The sequence below is a fragment of the Myotis lucifugus genome, unplaced genomic scaffold (genome assembly GCF_000147115.1).
Source record: "Myotis lucifugus unplaced genomic scaffold, Myoluc2.0 scaffold_146, whole genome shotgun sequence".
NCBI lineage: Eukaryota > Metazoa > Chordata > Mammalia > Chiroptera > Vespertilionidae > Myotis > Myotis lucifugus.
The window spans coordinates 2,602,644-2,629,757 of record NW_005871194.1 but is presented as its reverse complement, the minus strand read 5'-3'; the positions used below and the strand labels follow the sequence as shown (position 1 = coordinate 2,629,757).

Sequence of the window (27,114 nt, the reverse complement as noted above, 5' to 3'; positions counted from 1 at the left end):
TTCTTGAACAATATACTAAATCAGGTGTTATGAATATCCTTACATGATCATTTTCATGCATTTTATTTACCTGGTTCATCAATAGTTGCTTTTCCTTCTAGTTTCAGGAACACCTCATTCAAGGTTGTCATGGAAACACCATAATTCTCAATTCCCAGGTCAGGACAGAGATCAAGATTCTCATAAAGTTCTAAAAAACACATACACAATAGCAAGTCAAAATAAGCATAGTGCATCAATTAGAATATAATATTTCCCACTGTAGGTGAACGTCTAGTTATTGTTACCTCATGTTTTAAATACCCGAACACATTGTATGCTCTTAATGTTAGTTACAGTAATTATCATTGATATTATTTTTATGAATAACATTTATGTATTTCATTTCTTGATATTCTTGTACATTACCTGGAAATTTATTTGTTCTTTCCAAGGGCAATGTATAGACAAGTTTTCCTTCACTTTTTGCTGATAATTGGGCATCAGGGATGTGCTTTGTAACAATGGATGTTATTTTTTCTTGAACACACGTTTCATTCAACTGCAAACTGGTGATAAAAAATAGATCTGTGTTATCTAACATTGTCTCCAATTGCATGAAGAAAATTACTTGTCTCTAGGAGACAAAGAAAAATCACATAAAATCTAATGCAAGAAATAGGTCACCCAAACATGAAATAAGAGGTCAAAAAAATCAGATTATATATAGTGCTGACCTCTTAAAGTAAAAGATTGAACTACAATAATGTTAAGCATCTTATCTTTGAATCAATCAATAAATAACAGAATATGTTACTATCTAAAAATAGTAATAAAAATAAAATGAAGAGGATGGACAGGAGAGAAAGAACAAGAGGGAAGAGGAGGAGCCAGGGGAAAGAGAAGAAACAAGGAGTCTGCTTAAGAGACTGTTAAAACCCTGGGTGAGAGATGATGAGGTTGTGAAATACAATGTCAGTTGAGAAAGTTCCCTTAATACATACCTTTCTTACCAAATAATGTGTTGTAGATATATTTTCTATCACATTTATCTAAACTTTTTTGTTATCTTATATTCTTTTTTTAAAATTTTTTTATTAAGTTATTACATATGTGTCCTTATACCCACATTATCCCCCATTTATCTTATATTCTCAATCTCTAAAATCTGCCAATCAATAACTCATATACTCATACTATATACTCCATATATCTGTATCTGTATATCTCTATCTCTAATCTCTCTATATATCTGGCTATACATCTCCTTATTTTTATTTGTGTATATGTGTATACATCAACATCTGTATGTAATAATCAAAGGTTTCATTGTGTGCTGTCATATGTTGTTTCAAGCATCATGTCTTGCTTTAGCCCATTTCTCATTCTCCAGCCTCAAGTGGCCTTACCTTAAGTGATACCCAATCCCCCATTTCTTCTTTAGAAACAGACTTGAGCCTGCACACTTCAGCTTCCCTTTGGAGAGAAACACTTTCCTGTCTGAAAGGGAAGAAGCAAAGAAGAAAGTTTGTCAAGAAGTTGACCGTTCTTTCCCCAAAAAAGATAGGTCATTGTCTGCGTGATCCAACTCTAATTCAGGAGCTTCTGTATTTTCACATACAGGGCTTCATAAAAACTCACTGAAATAGACACATTTTTATCTTATTTATATACTTTAGACTATTGTTTTCCCTTCCAGCCAGTCAGAGAGGTTATGCAGATAAATCTTTGAATATAGAGAATCATCACATTATACATTTTAATGGACCAAACATCAAAATTGTTTGAATATTTCAAGTTGATTTCCTTCAATTTTGAGGAAAAGGACCAACCAATGCCTTTGAATATAGACTCTTCCTTCAAAATAAGTGAGTTTCCTGGCAGATCATACCTCCATGTAATGCAAAATCCTAGGACATACATAGAAGTGGTTGGGAGTAAGATTCTTGGGCCAGTTCATATCATTACCAGCTGTTCCAACGGCTGGATAGAGCTGGGTGACTAGGTTACACAATACAGCTGCTGAGCATATAATCAATCCATATTTCTCAAAACTCATCAAGTCTTCATCGTGATACTTAAAGCAAACCAGCGCTTACCAGCCAGGATGTCAGCTTCGTCCATGAACTGGGTACTGAACACGATCACACGGTCCATTTTCCGCTCCTTCAGCAAGTTCCACACTTGATGCCTTGAAAAGGGATCCAACCCAGCAGTTGGTTCATCCAATAGGAAAATCTACAGTGGAGGGGTGTATATAAAAGGATCTTTCCAATAAAGTATATGGCTCTTCCACAAAACACGTTGAAATCATGTTATTTATATTTCCAAGGGCATTGTGGTTAGGATTTTGTTCTTATATTTAATGTCCCATCAAAAATATTTTATCATAGATGTCTTTTGCAAATAAAAGGTTGGAACTACTATGGAAAGTTTTAATTTTAAAAATGTTAATCCATCTCTATATTTCATCTCATTTACCTGAGGATCTCCTAAAATGGCAATCCCAAAAGTGAGTTTTCTTTTCTGTCCACCACTTAAGTTTTGAGCAAGGACGTCTTCAATACTGTCCATTTGCAACTCCAGCACAACTCTTTGTATCTAACCAAATGACAACATTTGTGTCACGTACAAGATTCCTTTCTGTTTTTATTTTTACATTGATAAATACAAGGCAGGAAAGCATGCATTCTGAGACAGATTGACTAGATTTGAATACCACTCCACATTAACTAGCTACATAGTCCTGGTCAAGTTACTTGCTCTCTTAAACCTCAGTTTCCAAATATGTAAAATGGGAGTAATAATAGCATCTATCTTATAGAATTGTTATGGGAAATAAATGAATTAATATATTTAAAGTTAAGGATAATGGTTGGCATATAAATTATACATAAATGTTAGATAACTCAGATAAATACCTAAATTAGATTTTTTTGTTTAACTTACAATGACTTTGTTCAAAGATAATTTAATGAAAGCATAAGAACTCAGTGCAAATAGACTTAACCCTCTCATTTTGACCAATACATTAGTTCTGATATCTTTATGTACCTCTTGTTCCACTTCCTGTGGTGGAATCCCTTTTATTTTAGCAAAGAGTCTGAGATTTTCTCTTACAGTGAGGTAGTCAAATTGCACATTGTACTGTGGGCAAACTCCAGTGAGCTTGCTGATATTTTCTAGGTCAGCCATTTCTGAAAGTTTATTACTATACGCGGTGACAGAACCTATAACAAAGATTAGAAGTTAACATCAGATTATACTTAAGATATTTTTCTAAATGAAAAGCCACTATAGAGTTATTTATTGCATTCTAGATAATATGGTTTTATCTTCAAGGTTTATACAACTCAGGTATTGTGAACTTCCATTTTAGTTGTGTGGTGTATGGGGTGGGAGAAAGGTCCCTTCCGCAGTTTTTTCCATTAAGATGTAGTCTATTTATTCTCCCCTCATAGTTAGGTGTGGTTCTATGATAAATGGAATTTTAGCAGATGTGATATAAGCAGGGATTGCAAAGTGCCTCCACCCTGGGGTTGCCCTCTCTTTGCTTCTGGAGTCATGGGCATCACTAGATGAAGAATCCCTAACTAGATTCCTGGGAGATGTAGAAAGAGAGGTGCTGTGGTCCTAACTAGAGCCCCACATGTGTGAGTAAGGCTATGCTAAAGCGTTCAGCCCCGCTTATTTTAATCCAGACAGAAAAACCACCAGCCAACCCACAGAATCATGAGAAATAAGCAAACATTTTTATTTTAAGCTATTAGCTTTGGGAATGCTTGTTGTGCAGCAAAAGCTAACAGATACAAGTTGGAATGCCAAAGGACCATGTAAATAATGATCATGAAATAATCAAATTCCATATATACCCACTAAGTATTACATACCTCTATAGAATACTATAAATTAACTTCCGTTTTTCCCTGGTAATCTGTGTTTGTGATTAATAATCACAAGAACTTATTATTATTATTTTTAAATATATTTTATTGATTTTTTTACAGAGAGGAGGGGAGAGGCATAGAGAGTTAGAAACATTGATGAGAGAGAAATATTGATCAGCTGCCTCCTGACCCCCTCCCCCCCACTGGGGATGTGCCTGCAACCAAGGTATATGCCCCCGACTGGAATCGAACCTGGAACCTTTCAGTCCGCAGGCCGACGCTCTATCCACTGAGCCAAACCAGCCAGGGCAAGAACTTATTATTAACAGCTGATTTATTTGTCAGCCTGACTTTGGGGGAGAAGAACCCTCTTACCTTTGGTGGGAACAGATAACCCACTAAGAATGTTTAATAGTGTTGATTTTCCAGCTCCACTGTGACCAAGTATTGCAGTGATTTGGCCTTCATATATGTCAAATGCCAGATCTAGGAAGAAAAAAGAAAAGGAAAGAAGGCTGGGAGAAAGGAAGGAAGGAAAACAGGTAGGGAGGTAGGAAAAAAACTACAAATTTATTGTGGAGCTAAAATTTGTCTTTTTATTTCCTTGAATGGCCATGTTTTCTATATATGAATATATTAGGTTGTTAAACTCAAAGTAAAAAAAAATATGCTTTTATAAATTTATATGTGCATTCTGTTTTGAAAATTTGAAATTATTTGTTTTAAAACCAAGAAGCATCTTATACGCTTAAGTTCATTGATATTGCCTGCTATATGGCAGGTGAATATTAATATTTGTAGACTAAATGTTAATTTAGGCAATAAATGATAGATTAATAGTTCAGTAAATTGTTATATGGATTAAAATCCTTTCATGTATATGACATTTTTGCACATAAAAATAGCAATATCTACAATAGCTTTAGAATTACCGAAGAAAAATTTGAGTTTGTAGAAAACAACCCAGAATAGCTTTAGGCTACCTCAGTATGAGACTAAATATCTCTCAAAGACATATATAATTTGAAAACACAATCAAGTTTTTCTTTTATATAGTAGAAGTAATTGTTAGAAAGGAAATTTTATCATATGGCTAAATAACTAATTTCAAATATGAAATACCACCAGTAATTGTTCACCAAGAGCAAAAAAAGAGTGAAAATCAGAAAATTATTCCTATAATAAAAGGCTAATATGCAAATAGACTGAACAGCAGAACAACTGTTTGCATTGACGCACACTGACCACTAGGGGGTAGACTCTCAATGCAGGAGCTGCCCCTGGTGGTCAATGCACTCCCACAGGGGGAGCACTGCTCAGCCACAAGCCAGGCTCAAGGCTGGCAAGCTCAGGGAGGTGGTGGGAGCCTCTTCAGCGTCCGCAGCAGCTCTAAGGATGTCCGACTGAGGGCGCAGGATGGGCTGAGGGGCCCCCGAGTGCACAAATTTTGTGCACCGGGCCTCTAGTATCAATATAATAACTAAATGGTACCTTTCAAAGCTTCTATTTTATCAGGCTTTCCTTTATATTCTTTTGTAACATTTCTGATTCTAAAAAAAAAAAAGAAAGAAAAAGAGGTTTCAAGTTATGACAATTTTCTTCAGTTGGTCATTCTAGGTTTGGTTGACATGATTTATGAATCTGCCCCCTTCAGTACATAGAAAAGCTGGGAATTTACTCTCTGGCAATCATGCTTGTGTGTGAGAATCAACAAAGGTATTTCCCCCCAGCCTTGGCTGCACACTAGCTTCACCTGCAAAGTTTTTTAAAAATATATTTTATTGATTTCAGAGAAGGGAGAGGGAGTGAAAGATAGAAACATCAATGATGAGAGAGAATCATTGATTATCTGCCTCTTGTACCCCCCACACTGGAGACTGAGCCCACAACTCGGGCATGTACCCTGACTGGGAATAGAGCCATGACCTTCTGGTTCATAGATCAGCATTCAACCACAGAGTCACACCGGCTGGGACACCTGCCAAGTTTTAAAGTTTCCCTATGCTTGGAACACATCACCAGATAATATTATTCCAACGACTGAGGTGGAACCTTACATTACTATAGAAAACCAGGATCATCTCTAAACTGCAAAGCCAAAGAAGCTAGACCAAGAGGTAACACAGGCATCCATTCCTGAAGGGCTCATTGTGAACTACTGACTCAGGCTGGAGATACCTTTGGTTAATTTGAGTCAAAGTCAGGGTGGAGTAAGGGAGAGAGGCAAAGATCATAACAGTGAGAGCAGTGGGTTTTACAGTCCTACCCACCTGAGCTCACCCCAGCTAGAACATTTAGTAGCTGTTACCTTAGCCAATGTACATATTCTGGGTAAATTTTGGCTTTTGTAACCTAATAATTTGGAGTGCTTTAGGGCTGTGTTGAAGGATGAGTAAAGTATTTCATCTTGCGTGCATAGTGCTTGGTTCTTGGTAAGTATTCAGTAAACATCAGATGATATTGGTTTATGATGATGATTATGGTAATAGAAAGGAATGGAATTAGCATGCTGGGTGCTATAATAGATCTGGAATCCTAGGCATTTTAACTATTTTATTTTATCAGGTACATATCCATAAACTGAATCAAATTTACATTTCTTATTTTGTCATCTATTCATCAAACAATCCAGGTTCCATTCATATAGAACTGTTTAGATTTTCTCATTTCTGTTTTAATCCCATTTTACCATCATTCTACATAGTCCTTATAGTTGAGTGAGCTGCTAAAGAGAGAAAAATTAAAATAAACATATAAACACATCAAGTAAAGTCATTGTTTTGCTCCCAGTTGATCTGCTGGAGGTTAGACCTAGTTTGGGTCACATGAAAAATATAAGTATGGAAGATAAATATGGGACATATTAAAATAAAAAATGAAATGGTTCTAGAAGCTCAGTAGTCTGGAGTAATCTGAGACAGTTCATAGAAGACTGACATATATGCTGGACATGGATGAATAAAATTTGAATAGTCAGGGATGTTGAGAAATTTCTTCCTAAGTTTTTATTTGAAAATAAAAGTTCCTAGCACGGAACAAAGCACATTCTAAAAGGCACTTCTCCCTCAATTCCCTTTGTGACTATCTCTAGGTCTTCTCTTCTTTCCTCTTCCCTACTCTTTCATCTTCTTTGAAAGGGCAATAAATAGAAAAGAGAAGTTTAAAAATTGAGAGGAAAATATAGGAATATAATAAACGAGGTGGGAGCCATGTGTGAATAAATGAGTCCAGGCAAAGGAAAGAGTGAGGTTGAGGCTCAGGTCGGAGAAGACAACAGATAGAAGATTGAGAATCCAGATCAGTGTTTTGTCAAATTATCTTTGTGGGTGAAATCTCAGTTTGTATTTAATGTAAATGTCAATAATATAAGACAAAAAAAGGTAAAGGAATTTTTTTCAGCTTGAAGTGGGAAGTGATGAATGTAGCATGGAGGAGGTTCGATGGGAGCCACCGATAGGGCACTAGAGAGAACTTGGCTTCTCTCAGGTGTGAACTACTAGCTCCTCATTCTTTGGCCTGTTCTCCATCTGCATCCTTGTTACCTGATGGCTTCTTTCCCATGGAATTCTGGAGACACTGGTTCAAAAGAGTCATTAGATGAAGGATCAGAATATATTTCATCTTCAAGGGCCACATGATCAGCATTACGTTGTCGTGACCAAAATGAGGACTTCAGGAAAAACAAGGGTGAGTATTGGTGTCCATATTCATCTATGTGGCCAGGAGACAGATTCTGGGTCAATCACCACGTTAAGGGAGAGAGTCACCCCAATGCAGCATAGCAATGCAACCTTTCTGCCAATAAACTTGAAACATGGTCAACACAAAAAAATACATGTTTGGATATATGTAGCTTCTTAAGGAGAAAAAAGATCACTAAGATATCTCTCTATTATAATTATTGTTCCTCTGGGAAGAACTGAAGCTGTGACTTTTAAAAATTCTGGAGGAACTTAAATCAATGTTAAGACTCTTCTTAACCTCAAGAACATCAGATATTGCAAGACAAATGCAAGATAGGTCGGGCATGCTGAACTCTATCAACACTGGCAAAGGAGGAAGACTTGAGGACTAACTATTGCATATAAATCAACAAATATTGCAAGAGAAGTTTGATTAGGATTTAATAAAAATAAGTGACAGAATTGGGGAGACTGTGGCAAATGAACACAGAGTGGAATTTCAAAAGCTAATCTGTATTTATGCCTTATCTCAACTCCAAATCTAACATTCCTCTGAAGCAAATTTATGATCTGCATTAAGAATGCATTATCCATGAACCTTTTTCTAGAAATGAATCCACAGTACATTTGCACTTAATTATCACTTCTGTTTTCTGACATGTTAATGGACATTATGAAATGGAAGAATTATTTTTCTCTAATATTCTGCAACTGGCTTCCACTGTAAGATTGATGGGTTTTCAAACTTCTGTGTATTTTTCACATGTTCAGGCATTCATCCACACAATAAATATATTCCGACCACTCCCTACATACCTGTCGTAGGTATATTATTAGTTAGTACCCATCTTTTCCCCTGGATTAGGAAGCCTAGCAAATAAAAGCATGTAGCTTAATTGAATACATTCTGCCATGAGATTTATTAATACATGATTCTATCATTTTATCTAGTTAATTTTTCTTTCTCACATTGATATTTCTTATCTTTAAAAGAATTTCTAACAAAGTCAACTTGTTTAAATTCAGGATTAAACTCAGTCTTTTTTTTTTTTTTTTTGAGAGAGAGAGAGAGAGAGAGAGTGGGAGGGGGGAGAGGGAGAGATAGAAACATTGATGGGAGAGAAACATCAATCCGCTGCCTCCTACAGGCCCGCTACTGGGGTTCAAGCCCACAACTCAGCCAAATGCCCTGACAGGGAATCAAACCAGTGACCTCTTGGTTCATGGGTTGACATTCAACCACTGAGCCACACCAGGCTAAATTCAGTCTTAATGAATGGATGCTACAACTAATTCCAACTCTATAATAAATGTATGAGCCAAAAAGTGTAGATCCTGACATCTATTTTTCTGGGCTCTTCTAGAAGGCAGAGGTAGTTCTTGTTCTTGAGGGATTACCTAAAACAGCACGATCAAGTCACTCCTTCAAGACCATGCTGTGCGTTTTCAGTCTCACTCCCTTCCCTTCTTCCCTTTCTACCAGTGTTTAGTCACTGGTGACGTTTTTACCCACTCAGTGTGTTTATGCCATTAGTGACTTTCATAATTTTTCCAGCTTTACTGAAGTACGATCAACAAATAAAAATTATATACACTGAGTGACCAGATTATTATGACCACCCCATCAGTACTTCGTTGGACCACCTTTTGCCTTCAATACTGCGGCAATTCTTCTTGGCATTGACTCCATGAGATGTTGAAAGGTGATGCGAGGAATCTGACACCACTGATGAATAGCACTGTCCAGTTCTGTGAGATTTGATGGTTGTGGAACCAGCTGCCTGATAGCTCTTTTAACTTCGTCCCACAAATGCTCAATTGGATTGAGATCTGGTGATTGTGGGGGCCACCTAAGCAAGGTAAAGTCTCCCTCATGTTCTTGAAACCACTCCTGCACAATATGAGCACCGTGGCATGGCACATTGTCTTGTTGGAAGAAGTCATCTCCATTGGGATACGCCATCAACATGATAGGATGAACTTGATCAGCAATTATACTTAGGTATGTTGTGCTATTCAGACGTTGTTCCACACAAATTAAAGGGCCCAAATCATGCCAGGGAAACATGCCCCAAACCATAACCCTGCCCCCACCAGCTTGAAGGGTTGTACTCATGCATGTGGGGTGAATGCTTTCATGCTGTTTCCGCCCAATTCTCACTCGGCCATCTGCATGATGCAACTGGAAACGTGATTCATCGGACCACATGACTTTTTTCCAATGCTTGACTGTCCAATCCTTGTGTTCTGTGTGAATTGGAGACTTTTTATATTGGTAACTGCAGACAGCAAAGGTGTTCGAACAGGCCTTCGGCTTCCATATCCCATATGATGCAGTGTACGGCTAATTTGCCTACAAATGTCAGGTGGTCATAATAATCTGGCCACTCACTGTATATATTTAAGGTGTTCAATGTGATGTTCTGTGAAATAATGACTGGGGGTGGGTGGGTAGAGTCTGGGGGGGATAAAGAGTGGGGGGACCAAAAGGGGGCGAAATGGGAGCTACCTATAATACTATCAACAATAAAAACTGTATTAAAAATAAAGTGGAAAAACCTGAAAAAAATTATCATCATCAAGCTAATTAACATATCCATCACTTCACATCATTTCTATTTGTGTGTGTGTGTGTATGTGTGTGTGTGTGTGTGTATTGAAAGAACACTTGAGATCTATCTTAGCAAATGTCAAGCATAAAATACATTATTACTAACTATAGTTACCATGATGTAAATTAGATCTCCAGAACTTCATCTTATAAATAAACACATGTACCCCGTAACCAACATCTCTCCTTTCTCCACTCACCCCTGTCCCCAAACCCTGGTAACCGGCATTTGACTCTCTGTTACTGTTAAACATTTTTTAGATTCCATGTATAAGTGAGATGCAGTATTTGTCTTTCTGTGTCTGGCTTATTTCACTTAGCATAATGTCCTCCATGCTCATTCACCCATGTTGTTGTAAATGGCAGCATTAAAGGCTGGATAATATTGCATGGTAGATAGATAGATAGATAGATAGATAGATAGATAGATAGATAGATAGACAGACATACAGACAGCACATTTTCTTTATCTATTCACCCACTGATGAACACTTAGGTTGTTTCCATATCCATATCTTGGCTACTCTGAATAATGTTTCAATGACCATGGGAGTACAGATCTCTTTGAGATAGTGATTTTATTTCCTTTGGATATATACTCAAATATATAAATGGATTAAATGTATAATAAAGGCCCTTGGTGTTCTGTTTTGAATGGGAAATGCAGAGGTGACACAGCCCCTGCCTTTCATTATAAAAGGAGGAAGGAAAAATGCAGCAGTATTTCAGTTGCAAGTACTTACGAAGTCCCTGGCATGCACCAGGCACTGAGGTGAGTGCTTGGGGTTTATCTGGGAACAAAACAGAGCCCTGCTTTTGTGGCACTCATATTCTTTTGTGTTGCAGGTTGATAAAAATGAGGATTGATCACCTATTGACTTTCCTATTGTGAAAATATGCAGAGATCTTTTTGAAATAGTGGTGCCCTGGTCCCACCACTGATAAAATGAATTATAATCTCTTGGAGTTGAGCTGGGCTTAGAAGGTTTTTCAAGTTCCCCAGGTGGTTCTGATGTACAGCCAGGGCTCAGAACCACTGAGCTAAATAGTTAGACAAAGCAGCTATAAATTTCCATGACTAAGTACCTAGCCAGACCCACTTAGGAACTAGCATCCTAAGCATCTCTTAAAAAAGAAACAAGCCACACACAGAGTAGAGAGAAGTTCAGACAAAGGCTCATCATTCTATAAGCAAAATTCAGGCTTTAGTTCTGTCCAGTCAAACCAGCCAGAGAGAAATAAAGAACTGATTTGGTCACTGGCAATAACCTTGTTGACTTCAATGACCTTGATGCACAAGATAGTTCTTTAAATAAAAACCACACGTGTTAGGAGATTCATTTTAGGAAACGAAATTATTTAAATGATGTTTGATTTTAATCATGTCACTACTCACTTGGCAAAATTTTTTCAAAATAAATCGTCAATGCCAGGTAGAGGAAAATATCAAAAGCCAACATAAAATGTGCTGCTATTATTTGACTTGAGTAGTTTGAAAAAGCAGGAAATGCATTGGAATTCACATCATTGTCCACACGTAAGAGCTGAAAATTAAAAGGAAATTAATTAAAGGAAATTAGGCTTATGATAAATGTTAAAACAGGTTTAGCATAAAAAATAAAATATGCCACTCTTTGACCCATACCGGGAATACAAGTTGAATAAAACTGACTACTTTACTCTCAAATCTATTGGAAAGCATGCGCACGGGAACAACTACAATGCAAGTTTAAAATATGTTCCCAATGAAATGGGAGTGTTAGGAGGAGGTAGAGGAGTATGGGAAAAGATGACATTTGAGATCTGCCTTCAATAAATCTTTTCCAAATAGAACATGGAAGGAAGGTGTGGTGTTCTTTGAAAATGTCTCCTGAGAGAGAATTCATGCTCTTGGAAAGATCGCTGGTGTGTTGAAGAACGAGTGGGCTGGTCTATATGTTCAAGCTAATGAGTACTTTATAACAAGCAGTCCTTGTGTTCAGCACTAAATAACGGACCTGTAATGAGTGACATGACCATTAATTGGAAGAATGGCAAAGTAAGTTCAATGAGAGAATCAGATCAAGAGAATTGACATTTTATGAACAGAAATGTAATTTACTAAATGCATTTTTAAGGTGTTTTTAACTTTGACTTTTCTTGAATGGTTTCTACAATCATGCGTGCTGTTCAATTACTAAGTCAAAATATGAACTGGAAGATTTATTTAGTATTAGATTTGTGACATCATGTCCATATTTAATTAGCTGCCAAAAATAACACTCCAAGAATTATATATTGGTCTTCCATTTTTTCACTCACCTATGGTTTATTTTACTGGGCTAAGTGCTGCGAAAGCTTTTAAAACCTCACAAATAGTCTTTATTAGGATTTTATACCTTACAATACTGAGCATAGAAATGACTACAGACAGTTAAATTCCAGAGAGGAGACAAACATAGGGTTCACACACAGCAAAATAATAGTTTATTTTTTATTGAAATATAATTTATTTTATTTTATAGTCTCGTGTTCTGAGATTTGAGTTGCTCCTATTACTCAGTGCATAGAGCATTCTAATTGTTGTGTTTAAGGTAATTATTATGCCTAATCTCACCAGGATGCAGTGGGTAGACACTTATCTATGTTTGCATAGTAAATGTAACAAAAATTTCAGATGCTAGTGTTTGATTTTTAATAAAGTAAATAATGTGATACAAAAAACAAAATCCCAGAGAAGAAAGATAGTTCACAAATGCCATTAATAAGTAATTAGATGGCTTCTCACCTGGGTCATTCCAAGCATGAAGGCAAAGGGGCTGAGAAAACCCAATATCCACTCCAAGGATGCAGGAAGATGCCTGTACAAGACCGTGAATCCTAGACTCCCCCAAAAGACAGTGAGAAGGAACACGACCAGGCCAGTGAGGAATGGTTTCTTTATCAAGACGCTCATTAGAAAAGCCAAAGCTATCTACAGGGAGAGAAGACTAGGTTGGTTTACGTTTCTCTATAAATTATTCCTAACAGAATAACGTAAGAAATCAAATATATAAAATTAGCATTATATTAATAGTCTATGTATAAAATACAAAAAGGTGATCTGAAATTTGAAGTACAAACTGGCATTACAGGTCACATACCAGTCTGCAGACTTCCATGCAAACAGAGCAGGCAGGGAAGAAAAGGGTTATGTAGAACAACAACCTATTTGAAAACCAACACTTAATCTTGTCAGATGAGAAAAACTGTAATTCACTGACTCACCAAAGACAATCCATAGAGGAAAAAGAGAGTGAAGACCACCATGAAGCCAGTCCAAATGACAAATTGGATAGATTTTATAATAAGCACCAATAAAAGGGTAGCGATGAAGATGAAACCAGCATAGAGCAAACCCCAGGAGAGCCTAATGTGGAAACAAAATGTTATTTTAGTATTTCGTGTTCCATTGGAAAGGAACTACGGCGGATTCAAACATACCTGGAAGAGCTCAACTTGTGACATTTTAAATTCCAATTACCCAGCCCCTATAAACCACCCTGTTCTGCCAGTTTGCTCCCTCAAGTATATCCATCATACCTGATCTCCAAAAGGGCTTCTGATCCCTGACCTCTTTTTTCCCCTTTCAGCCTCACCCTGGCTTGCATTCCCCTTCTGGCCTAGGCATTGTCATTTATCACTTCTACCACACTCTTTCCTGTAGACTCAGTGGCCATCCCCCAGGACCCCTGCTTTGCAATCTCCCCAAAAACCCAAACCTGATATTCTCTCTTCTACATGCATATTAACCCCTAGCCTCAGCCTCACAAGCATTCCACTAAGGACAATGTATCCCATTCATAGGAAAAAAGGTAGAAAGTCATTACATTTGCATAATGAAGTCCACTTTCCCTAAACTCCTACCTTTATTTATTGGTACACTTGACTCACCAGAATGCTGAATGTCGAAGACCCATCATTGTCATCAAACCCTTCATCCTTTTCCTCTCTTTTGTAACATTAATAGAGACATAATAAATGAATGGGGAAAAGGAAATAAGGAAGAAGAAAAGGTAGAGATCCATGGTTGTCCCTTCTTGACTCACGAAGGGATGTATCTTCATATTTTTTCCAGTAACTGATATCAATTCCTCCATCACTGAGTGATTTGTTGTGATCTGAAGAAAGACAGTGACTTGTATATTCATGGATGACAGGCTCCGTTTTCTTTCAATCATCTCTTTTACTATGAACACGTAATGGGTCTGTGTGGAGCTGATGCTAGCCCAACTTTTCACTTCCCTGTTCCACCACTGGCCCGCTTGGAGCCTCCACTCCAGGCATCCCGAGCTGCACACATTTCCCCAAATTTGCTATGTGCTTTATCGCCTCCCTGCCTAACCGCGCCTGATGTTTTGCTTGCAATGTCTTTATGACATTATCTATTCAGCAAACCTCTTCCCTCAAGCTTCAGGGTGAAATGTCCTTTCAATGAGGCATTCTGCCATGGCGTCCTAGGCAGAGATGCTTGTGCTCATTTATCAGGAAGGACTTTGTGAAGACCTGCATGACAGCCTACTTCTCCTCTTCCAAGAATTTAATTCTAGGCCTGGCTTCCTGAGAAGGTGTCTTTTCCGCGGAGAAAATTTCTCTTCTATTTATATATATCTTCTATGGCACGTGGCAACTTAAGTAAACTTTGTTGTAAGGAAACCAGTAAGTAAATGAAAGAACAAGGCTATTGATTTATATTTTCTTTGATGAAACTTTATAAAAAAATTGATTTGAGTGAGAGGAAGGCAGAAGGAGAGAGAGAGAGAGAGAGAGAGAGAGAGAGAGAGAGAGAGAGAGAGAAACATCGATTGGTTGCCTCCTGTACATGCCCCAATCAGGGATGGAACCCGCAACCTAGGTATGTGCCCCAACCAGAATTGATCCTGTGACCTTTTGGTGCACAGGATGACACTCCAACCAACTGAGCCACATGGACCAGAGCTGATGAAACTTTTCATGCTTCTAATACCATTAATATGCATTGAACACTAGTTTGCATTGGACATTTTTGTACTCACTTCTATAATAGCAGCATTAATGACAGCTTGAAGAGCCACAAAGCCTTTCTTCCAGGATGATGCAACTCCACAGTCAATATCTTCCCAATATGATTCATAACAATGAGCTTTAAGGGAAAAATGTATAACTGTTTTAAGAAATTATTTTCTATCCCACAGTTATAAAGACATTGCCCAATGTTGACTTCTGAAAAGTTTAGAGGCGTATTTTTTTCTCATTTAATTTTTCATCAGGAATTGTCATTTCACAAGAAATAATTTCATTTTGTTCTTTACGGAAAGACAATTTTCCTGACTGACCCGCAACGTCTTCCATGGCTCTCTCTTCTGCTTCACTGATCTATCTGTCTATTACTATGGTAGAAGCACAGTCTTAATTACTTGCAACTTCATTCTTTTCTAAAGAGCATCTTGGCTATTCTGTGCCCCTTTTAGAGGTATATTTTAGAATAAATATATCAATTTATATTTAAATATCTGTTATGATTTTGATTGAAATACAATAGGTTCCTGAAGAAATCTGGGCAGAATTCATATCTGCAATAAATAAATTATAAACATGGAATATATGTATACATGCATATATATCTAGACATATGTAAATATAAGTATATATTTATATATATATAAAACTACAACATAATACAGTATGTTAATGTACTTCAAAATCACTGTACATTTTTGAAATGTGTTCATTGGCCTGTTGACATCACCATCGCAGATAAAGATATTAAAATTCACGGCACTAACATCTATTCCCACATATGCCTTATGACATAAATTCAATAGAAAGTAGTGGAATTGTATAACTAGAAAGTTACCTGTATGGTCTCTGTGTTCCTTCCTATTTGAAATTGATTTTTCCCATGAGAATTTCAAATTATATGAGAATGTATTAGTAAAGATGACTCCTACTGCTCCCATAGGCAATCTTGCCATTACTTCTTCAAAACTTTCTCCATCAGACAGTCCCAAGATGTCTGTCTCTGCCATTATAAGAAAGGAATATTATAATTAACTGGAGGCCTGATGAAGGAAATTCATGCAAGAGTAGGCCTTCCTTCCCCCAGCTGCCAGCACGGGCTGCCCTCTGGCACCAGGGACCTGGGCTTCCCTTGCAGCCCTGGCTTCGTCCAGAAGGTCGTCTGGAAGGATGTCTGGTCTAATTAGCATATTATGCTTTTATTATTATAGATAATTTCTTAGGAGACTAACATCAGGTTTCACATTCAATTGCTTTTATTAAAGTTCTTTATGGAAATAAAATTAAATCAAATATCGATTTGGAGTAAGTCAGGCACAGTCAAAGTTGGGTACAGACATTTCTAATTAAAAAATATTTTTTATTGATTTCAGAGAGGAAGGAAGAGGGAGAGAGGATAGAAGCATCAACAATGAGAGAGAATCATTGATTGGCTGTTCCTTCACGCCTCACACTGGGGATCGAACCACAACCCTGTCATGTGCCCTGACTGGGAAGTGAACTGTGACCTCCTGCTTCATAGGTTGATGCTTAACCACTGAGTCATGCTGGCTGGTGGGACAGACATTTCTATAATTTTATCCAGAGAGTGCATAATCAGAAAAATCAGAAAACATACATAAAAATTATTTTCAAATGTTGGAATTATTGAACTAATTTTAATTACACATAATATACCATATACTCACAGAAGAATTAGCATTACAATAATCTATAATTATAAATCTATAATTAGCATTACAATAAATCTAAAATTATATATATATATCTCACAATTAGGTACTGGTTTATATCAGGTAGAAATAACTATGTAACTTCATTTCTCTTTAACAAACCTTACAGTATCATTAATATGCTGGAAAAAAAAGAGTGAAAACTTAAAAAATATGTGAGTGCTTATGTTGATATCACTAAAGTAATCCCTATTTTTTGCTAATAATTTGTTCAATGCCATCTAGATGCTTTAGTAAGACTGAAAAAAAATGAGAAGAAATGGAAGAAAAGTTCAGAATTGGGGTGGGAATGTCAAAGATCAAAGTGGAGGGAGCAGGCAGCATGTATTTTGATAGAATTAACATTTTCCCCCTGGGAGATCAAAGTAGAGGGAGCAGGCAGCATGTATTTTGATAGAATTAACATTTTCCCCCTGGGATAATATTTTTCTTTTCTTTTTTTTAAATAGAATTTTTATTTATATATATATTTGATTTTTTACAGAGATGATTAGAAACATCGATGAGAGAGAAACATCGATCAGCTGCCTCCTGCACACCTCCTACTGGGGATGTGCCTGCAACCAAGATACATGCCCTTGACTGGATTCAAACCTGGAACCTTTCAGTCCGAAGGCCGATGCTCTATCCACTGAGCCAAACTGGTGAGGGCTGGGATAATATTTTTCATTAAATATGTTATAATCATGAGTAAGTCTCTTAACCTTTTTAACTCAATTTCCATATTCGTAAAATAAACTTAATATCAATTATTATTAGTACAGAATAGTAAGCATAGTACAGATAAATATAATACAGAAAAATACTGTTAATATTACAGAATAATATCCTATTACTATAGAATAAAGTCTACAACTCTAGCACATAGTAGCATTTCATGAATATTTATTATCATTATTGCAAATGACCTTACTGTAAAATAAAGATAATAACACATTCATTGTGAAGACAAACTCCATGTAAAGATCTAGCAAACAATAGTCATTTAATGAATATTATTATTGCAATTGCCTGTGACTTTTAACAAAGGTATTGTTGAGAAGCACATGTTCATGACATCAGGACCCCTAGGGGGACACTGTGAAACAGGGTAGGAACAAACTCATTTCAGGGTAGACAGGAAGAGTAGGCCTCAGTTTGTCAGACAGATCAAGTTAAGATCTTGAATCAAAAGCAGATTCAGTGTTTGCAGGCAAGATGCACAGTGTAGACATTCAGATTCAAGTGGAACTAATGGTGTGATGTTCCATGCGGTACCATGGGAAAGCTATGGAGGTCTACACACACCCTCCTGGCCTGTGTGCAGGGAAGCAAGGACAGGAAAGAAAAGTCCACATAATCTGAGATGTGCAGTCATGAATACAGACTGCAGAGCGGGTGGACTTCTGGATACTGAGTTTAGATACGGAGTCAGAATCCAAACACAAAATGAATGGTTACTGGGGCCAGAGTGGAATTATGCACAGAGGTTGACAAAAAGAAGAGACATTAATCCATTAACTTCCAGTGACTGGGTGGAGCAAGAGTCACAGGTTGCCTTGACAATAATACCGCTCTTGGTAGGGAATTATGGTGCCTAAAATTAATACTGAGTACCTCCCAAGTCATGTTTTTCTGTTCTTTAAAAAAATTCGAGATTTAGTTCCATAAAAGTCATCCTTTTAAACTGTGCAATTTCATGATTTTCAGGATAGTCACAAAGTTGTGCAAGCAGTAAGCCACTGTCAAATTATAACTCAATTCACATTTATGGGGCAATCACCATAGACTCCCCTTTGAAGTGTGCGTTTCTATTTGTAAAAAAAATCCAAAACTGCTGATTTTAATTGACTGACATCCAGTCTGCCTTCTAGTAAACACCCTAACATTTATCTACGATACTGGTCCTCTTCCATTCACACATCCTGTGGTTTGGATGTGGTTTACAAAGGGGACCTGGAAACCCAACTAATGGACAATGACAATACTTTTCTCTCCCTATCCAATGAGATTAGTTCCTGACGGACCAAGATCCAGACTTATCTAAAGAAGACCATTGTTTCATGGGTATATTTTCCAAAATTATTTTGAAATGTTGGGAAAGATCTGTTTATGCGGTAGGACTAACACGGGAGATTCTGAAGACTAACTCTGCGTCTTTTGGGGGGAGCCTACCTGTGAATGAAGGCAGCACACATTGCTATAGACCAGAGAAGTAGACACATATTTCTCCCTCTGCTGTTGACACTCACTTATCCAGCTGTGCTTTGATACTCTTTTTCCTTAAGCGGCACAAAAGATGCCCCTTTTCCTTACCACAAGATGAATTGGAAGTCCCTCATTCTCAACTGGAATATTCATGAAAAATATAATACTGTTAACTCTATTTTAAATATGATGGTGAGACTCAGAGAAGTTGATGACTTGTAAAACGTTCTATAGACATAACACAGAACTACTTTCGTCAAATGCTCTCTGACTCTATGTCCAGTTCTCTTGCCTCTGCTCTAGGCTGCTTCTCCTCAAATTTCAGGAAATTGTTGCAGACACGATCTTGACAGTAAGAATGCTCATCTTAATTTTCATTGATAAGTACCTCACCACTAAAGGGAGAACAACTAAAACTCAGAATACTCTTCAACAGAATCTTCAAACATAGCTAGGTAATCCTTTTGGTAATGAAAGGTGAGAATAAAATTCCTATAATCAAATTTAAGAGGAGAAAAGATTGGTTGTTTTTTGGATATAATAATAAGCAAATGCTAGCAGCCGTGGCAAACTACGGCCCGCGGGCGGGATTCGGCCCGTTTGAAATGAATAAAACTAAAAAAAAAAGGACCGTACCCTTTTATGTAATGATGTTTACTTTGAATTTATATTAGTTCACACAAACACTCCATCCATGCTTTTGTTCCCGGCCTCCGGTCCAGTTTAAGATCCCATTGTGGCCCTCGAGTCAAAAAGTTTGCCCACCCCTGTTAGAACAATAGTCTCATTCCAGTAACAAAGCTTCCACAGCTACAAGTCAACAAATCGCTAAACACTCCTCCTTTTCAACATCTACCCATTTGTGTATTCCATGTTTCCCCAAACCCTACACAACATCAGCCAATTTCTTTTTTTGAAAGACTGCACACTGCAAGTGGTAATCCCTTGCTTGGCAAGAAATACATTCATAGTTTTGACTTAGATATGGCCTCTTATGCTCTGGAAAGGGAAAATACATTCACATCTCTCATTACCTAGAAATGGTGACAACTGATATGGTTATGAACGGAAATACAAATTAAATGCACACACCTGCAGTCAAATGAACCAACTATTGACATTAGAAATTCCTCTTAGATTTCTAGAAAACTCACCATTTACCAAGGAGGCCAAGGCAACTTTTTTCATTATCTGTTGGGTTATATTGGTGAGAGGTGTGTATACAATCGTAAATGTAGTAGATAGTTTAAATGAATCTACCCGTCCCAGGTCCATGGTAGGCAGTGAAGAGAAATCAGTGACTTCATGAGTAGTAGGATATAGGTACAAAGAAAGCAGTAGGAGCAATGAGCTCAACCATTCCTACACAATGCAAGAGGAAAAAAAAACAAAGAAAATGATGATTTCAAATAAGTCACCCACAATCATTTGGTCATACAGTTTGTTTCATTCACTTTTCTCATTTCAATATAGCACACATTCTGAACCATTTACAATAGGGACAGTACAAGTTTCAGCAGTCTGGGTAATATCAATGAACTATTACTAGAAGTTTATTTGTTTTTTGTTAATCCTCACCCAAGGACATTTTTCCATTGATTTTTAGGGAGAGTGGAAGAGAGAGGGAAAGACAGAGAGAAACATCCATGTGAGAGAAACACATCAACTGGTTGTCTCCTGCCCAAGCCCTAACCAGGGCCCAGGCTTGGGAGGAGCCTGTAACCAAGGACTGTGCCCTTGACCAGAATCAAACCCAGAACCCTTTTGTCTGCAGGCGAGCACTCTACCCACTGAGCCAAACCAGCTAGAGCAGCGGTTCTCAACCTGTGGGTCGCGACCCCTTTGGGGGTTTAACGACCCTTTCACAGGGGTTGCCTAAGACCATCGGAAAACACATATATAATTACATATTGTTTTTGTGATGAATCACTATGCTTTAATTATGTTCAATTTGTAACAACGAAAATACATCCTGCATATCAGATATTTACATTACGATTCATAACAGTAGAAAAATTACAGTTATGAAGTAGCAACGAAAATAATTTTATGGTTGGGGGTCACCACAACATGATGAACTGTATTAAAGGGTTGCAGCATTAGGAAGGTTGAGAACCACTGAGCTAGAGCTTACTAGGAGTTTAAGTGTTTTGATCCACAGCGCCAGTGGAAAGCATGCACTGGTCATGCAAATATGAGAGGCAAAAGTGGCAAGCTATTATAAATTATCAGCTGATAGTACTGTGGTGACCTACTCATGCTGTGCAGGCAGATCTCGTTTTATTGCGCTCTGCTTTACTGCACTTCACAGATGGTGCTTTTTTACAAGTTGAAAGCAAGACTCTCCACCAGCAGGAAGATTACCAAGAGCTTGATTTCGATCCTCACTTTATTATGGAGGCCTGCAACTGAACCCGCATACCTCCGAAGTATGCCTGTATTTGATTCTGCTGAAAGCACATGTTGTAAGAGGCAGTTTCAAGGCATTGCACAATGAATGGTAATGTATTGGTTACATGCCAAGATTCTAGCATTGGAAACTCAACAGTATGTTGGTGACCTGAGAAACACTATCTTGTTAGTTATCAATACTAGTCACTTAAACACTACCAATAAGAAATCACTCTATTCCCTAAAGGCATGATTGTAGAAAAAATTTCACAATAGATATACAGTAAAATCCCTCCTTAGTGAAAAGTGCTACTTAGCTAAGACTATCTGATTTTCTTTTTTTAAATATCAAAGTTTAACCGGGATTTTTTGTTATATGGTATAGTTACAAGTTCTAATACTAATTTTCTTCTTGGCACTAATCACATTTCTAAATTACCCACTATTTTTGAAGAGAATGATTTACTTTGTTTTTTAGAGAAAGGTTCAAAAGAGAAAAGTGCCAGTTGCTATTTCTGTGGGTTGATTTGTTTACCACATCTTCAGAATACCAGTATCTTAACACAAGGATCTATGCATGGGAACACTGGTAAAAACTGTGACCATTGCTCAGCTGTTGTTGCTCAGTGGTTGAGCATCGGGCCATGAACTAGGAGTTCACAGGTTTGATTCCCAGTCAGCACATATGTTGGGTTGTGGGCTTGATCCTCTGTCAGGGGCGTGAAGGAGGCAGCCAATCAATGATTTACTCTCATCATTGATGTTTCTATCTTTCTCTCCCTTCCCCTTCCTCTCTGAAATTAATAAAAAAATATACATTTTTTAAAAAAGTGTGACCATTGACTTTTAAAAATTGATTGGGTTCTCTGCTGCTGACCAACTTCAGTGCCTTCAGACCTCAAATGATGAGTCTGTTATCAAAATATCTTGAGAAAGATTTCTTCTATTGTATAAAGGTGTTGTTTTGTTTTGTTTTGTTTTATGGAGGGGAAATAAACAGAGTTACCTCCCAAGGAATGGACATTTTTCAATCATAAATAAAGAAGAGAAACAGATATTGAATCATACCATTAAGGACTCCCTTTTCATTCTCCATTTTTTAAGCAAATTCTTGCATAATAAGGCCCCAGTTTGTTGACACACACTTCTCTCTCTCTTACTCATGTTGCCCTGTTTCATAAGAAAAGAAAAGGGGAGAAGGTAAAGCATATATGAAGGTCTTAATGGGGAAAAAAAATCCTGCAAACACACAAACGAGCAGCCTGAGAACTCCAGTGTTCTGAATCTGAGTGCCTAGTATCTGAGTGTTCCAAAGTTAGCATTTTATTACTGGACCTGCTCCCCTCTGCCCCCATCTTTCTCACGAATAAGTTCTTGTTTTGGAGGATTTTTCTTTCATTGTGCTTTATACTCATGTTAAAACTGGTTTTCCTTTGCTTCTAGTTTTGCCCACATTCTTACCTTCTGTTATATTTTATCAAGTTTTCTTTCTCCCTTCCATGTTTTACCTCTTATTCTAAAGATATAATTAAAAAAACTACTCTTCAAAAAAAAAATCTTTCGAAACTTAAAAGAATTATTTATTTAATTTCGTTGTTGTTTATTTAGGATGGTTATTTTGTATTTTAGTTGTAATTCCAGTTTGGTCCTGGGAGCGTGTCAGTGTAGTATCCACTTACTCTGCCGCCATTTTGGAATCTGTCTGTTGTTGTTCATCCTCACCCAAGGATAGTTTTTCCATTGATTTTTAGAGAGAGTGGAAGGGAGAGGGAGAGACAGAGAAAGGGAAACATTGATATGAGAGAGACACATGGATGGGTTGCCTCCCACACTTGCCTTGACTGGGGCTGGGGATTCAGGGAATTCAGTCTGAAACTGAGGTACGTGTCCTTGACCAGAATTGAACCCGTGATCCTTCAGTCTGTGGGCTGACACTCTAACTACTGAGTAAAACCACCAGGGCATAATGGTTACTCTTAAATTTTGGCCTTTCCAAGGGAATGATCTTTTCTTTTTCATGAAAACCTATTCCTTCATAAAAGAAAGACTTTCTAGGTACTTAACCTCTGCTGAAACCTAACCAGAAACATTCTGGTTATTACAAAATTTGGCTCAATCTCTAATTTAAAGTATATATAAGTTAGATTTATTTTTCCTGGGTACTTATTAGATTTGCTGATAGACTGTATAGTTTCCTATGGGGAGGTTGTCATGCATTTGAGCTTGGGCTCCAGATGAGGTAGAAATTCAACCCGACTGCGCTCAGACAGGCGTTAGCTGGGTGAAAAACCCAGAACCCTCTGACTTGTGTGGAGGTCAGCTTATTGTGAAAACATTCCAGGGACTCTGCCCAAAATTGTCTGCAGAGAGCAGTATTATGCTTCTGTAGATATTGCACCAGGACTACACAGTAGACCACAGCCCTCCTCCAAGTAAAAGTAGCAAGTCACAGATTTAGCATATGCTACCTTGAGCACAGGAGAGAGAGGAGAGAGAGTGTTGGAGTTGTGGTGGTGAGGATTAGGTAGGGGAATTTATACATAGTTTTTGTTGTGTTTTTTTTTCCAGCAAGGGCCCAGAATACCTCCCAGAAGGAGGTGCCTCAATGTCTAACAACTGCGCCACATCTTCCCATTGCCTAATAACCAATATCACAGAACACGACCTGCTGAGCCTGCCCTGAACACCGTGGGACGGGAATGCTCGCAAAGCTCACTGCAGGAGCAAACTGTGCATCTGAGCTGATCTCTACGAAGTAAGGGGATTCTGGGATGATCTCTAGTTTTCTGGGAAGCATGCCCAGTGACTCGGAAGACTAGGTCAGGACTTTTGAGCACAGAGCAGCATCTCCACCCTGAATTTGGCTTTTAAGTCCTGAACCTGGAGCAAGCAGTCTGCTCCCTCAATGTGTACACAGCATTGGCCAGGGATAGAAAGCAGGCCGTTGTCATGGACTCCTCCATCCTGATAACGAGTGGGTGAGTGTGCCCCTGCCTGAAGCTCTCATTCCATTTGTGGAAGAAGATGCCGACAAGGCTGTGCTATTTCCTAGATATAAAGCTCGAGAAATGGGTCTGGAAGCTGGTTCCAATGTCGGGCTTATTAGCCAAGACAGCCTCCGAGGGCATTGCCAGAGGAAGAACCTACACGTGGATGTTTCGTGAGTCCGAGAGGCAAGACTAGGGAGGAGAGGACTGAGTGAAGAGGCTGGAGAGCCCATGGAGAGGCAGGCGGAGGGAGGAAGAGATTCTTGGAAAAAAGCATGAGGTGAGGGTGTCCAGTGAGAGGGGCTCAGGATCCCCATAGATGGTTCTAGTGCAGAGAATTCAGAGTAACCACTTAAAAAATCCTCACCCCCTCTGATGTGAGAGAGACACATCGACTGGTTGCCTCCCATACTCTCCCCCACCCCAACCCACCCCCCGACTGGGGCTGAGGATTGAATTTGCAACCCAGGTATGAGCCCTTGACTAGGAATTGAACCTGTGACCCTTTGGTCTGCAGGTCGATGCTCTAATCACTGAGCAAAACCATCCAGGGCCAGAATAACCACTTTTAAAGCAACTGTGCAGGGCTGTGCAGGTGGGTAAACTGGCCCAGAGGGTGATCTCCCCTCAGTGGAATCAGCCACAGCCCAATGTAGCATGAAAATGTCAGCGTGGCTCCAACCCCTTAGCCGTTCCATTTTAAGTTAGCATCGCCTACTGTATTTTTCCTGAACTTACGTATGTTCTGTAGTTTATCCAAAGACTAACAACCTTTTTATACAAGCAGTAGGCAGTTTCAAAGGGAACCAAATCTGATCTTCCCCCTGTCCTATGGTTGTTGCATTCGGAACAAAATGTTTACACCGCAGGCGTGTGAAAGCTCTGTGTCCTGCAAAGCAAACGATTGTTGGGATGAGGAAAAGCTGCACATTTCACATTTGGACCCAATATGTGGTGTGCACAGAGCAGAAAACCCTGGAAGGCAGCTTTCATTTCTAAAATTCTTAGAGCCCAAGCGTGAGAGGCAGGAACAATAGACATGCAAGGGTGTGAAAGGCAGGTTCACAGTCTATCGTATGGAAAATGAGACAGTAATTAGCAAATAATTATAACACAAGAATAAACGCTGTGCTTTGTGTTCTCACAACTGTCAACCTGCGTTTGCCCACCCCTGTGTTTCTGTAAATGTTTTTCATAAACAGACTCAAAGTCAGAAAAACAGTTTTTCGCAATACCCCCAAGTTATTGTGCAATAAAAGTAAAGACCTTCAAAGGCAATTCAGGTTTATAAATGAATTCTCAGTATTCTTAGTTCTCCGCAATCTCTGAACCGATTTCAGCTTATTCCTACATTCAGTTTCTGGCTCGAAACCACATAACAGTTGCAAAACTTTAAAAAAACGTATGTTATAACTCAATGCTTTCATCTTTACAATTTTAAATACCAGATGTCCAAACACATCCAAATAGTCCATTCATTTTCAAAATAGTTTCTCTACAGATAGTTGGCTTTCAATTCCTAAAGACTTATTCATAATTTTGTGATAGAAAAAAAACACACACACTCTCAAACAAAACAGAAAAAGACCATGAACTTACCTTTGAAACGTGAAGCACATAATCTAGAAACACATTTTACCCAGTGCTCTCCTTTTATAGAAGGAAGCAAGTCACATTCTTCCCTGAACTTGGCCTAATCTATAGGTTTTGCTTTAACTGTTTGGCTTCAGTGGAAAGTTCCTGGGGAGACTATTTTCAGAAGAAGTTATGATCTCAGTTCTGTTGGCCTGACAAAAATCACAATCACGTGACTGCCCTTGAACTATTTCTCTCTCTCTCTCTCTCTCACTCTCTCTCTCTCTCTCCCTCTCTCTCTTTTTGTAAAATTGAATAATTATATGTTATCTTCATTTTCAGTGTTTCATTTAACAGAAGCATGAGAGTTTCAGAATAAACTTATTTTTTACCAAGTAGCAGACCCAAGAAAAAGTTAAAAACTTTAAAAAAAGTTTTAAAAGTCTATTTCCCAACTGATTATCCTACTTAAAAATCAGTACTATCTCACGAGTCAAATTCTTTTCACAAGCTCAAAAAGCAACAATTTTCTGTCACTACGTTAGAACCTGCCTCAGTCTTTGATAGCAATCTCCTTAGATAATTCTAATTGCACAATAACATGCCTTTGTTTCTCTCTCCATTAGCCACAGACTCATAGAAGACATGGGAAACATCTCATATTTGATCTCTAATCAGGATCTACTGAAGGCTTCTGAATAAAAACAAAAATGCATAAATTACTTAGCTTAATCTGCAGTCACTTTGAGATAGAGATGGCACCATGGAAACAATGAACTAAAAACCAGATAAACTATTTCAGACTTCCACAGAGATTGAAGGGAATCATCTTTTCTGTAGTTAAGACTTTATATTTGATCCTGGCCAAAATGGTTCAGTTGGTTGAGCATCATCTTGAGCACCAAAATGTTACTGGTTCCATTCCTGGTCAGGCACATACCTAGGTTACAGATTTGATCCCTAGTTGGGGCCTGTATGGGAGGCAATTGATCGATGTTTCTCTCTTACATTGATGTTTCTCTTTCTCTCTCTCTTTTTCTCTCTCTCTCATCAATACACGTATCC

At 38.1% G+C, this 27,114-nt stretch overlaps 1 protein-coding gene across 1 annotated transcript in view; it reads right to left on the bottom strand.

The window, feature by feature from the left end:
• The window catches only part of ABCA8 (ATP binding cassette subfamily A member 8), a 50,378-nt gene extending 24,129 nt beyond the window's left edge, over positions 1-26,249 (bottom strand). Inside the window, exons 1-18 of the mRNA XM_023759079.1 lie at positions 26,074-26,249; positions 22,556-22,657; positions 20,251-20,458; positions 16,015-16,179; positions 15,194-15,300; positions 14,073-14,299; positions 13,407-13,548; positions 12,928-13,113; positions 11,557-11,704; positions 7,409-7,577; positions 5,358-5,416; positions 4,242-4,352; positions 3,034-3,209; positions 2,461-2,580; positions 2,079-2,217; positions 1,389-1,479; positions 409-548; positions 71-190 (exon numbers count right to left, since the gene is read on the bottom strand). Of these exons, the coding sequence (XP_023614847.1) occupies positions 71-190; positions 409-548; positions 1,389-1,479; positions 2,079-2,217; positions 2,461-2,580; positions 3,034-3,209; positions 4,242-4,352; positions 5,358-5,416; positions 7,409-7,577; positions 11,557-11,704; positions 12,928-13,113; positions 13,407-13,548; positions 14,073-14,299; positions 15,194-15,300; positions 16,015-16,179; positions 20,251-20,458; positions 22,556-22,651 (2,404 nt within the window). The 5' untranslated portion in view covers positions 22,652-22,657; positions 26,074-26,249. The remainder of the gene's footprint in view (positions 1-70; positions 191-408; positions 549-1,388; positions 1,480-2,078; positions 2,218-2,460; positions 2,581-3,033; positions 3,210-4,241; positions 4,353-5,357; positions 5,417-7,408; positions 7,578-11,556; positions 11,705-12,927; positions 13,114-13,406; positions 13,549-14,072; positions 14,300-15,193; positions 15,301-16,014; positions 16,180-20,250; positions 20,459-22,555; positions 22,658-26,073) is intronic.
• Positions 26,250-27,114: the final 865 nt, after the last annotated feature.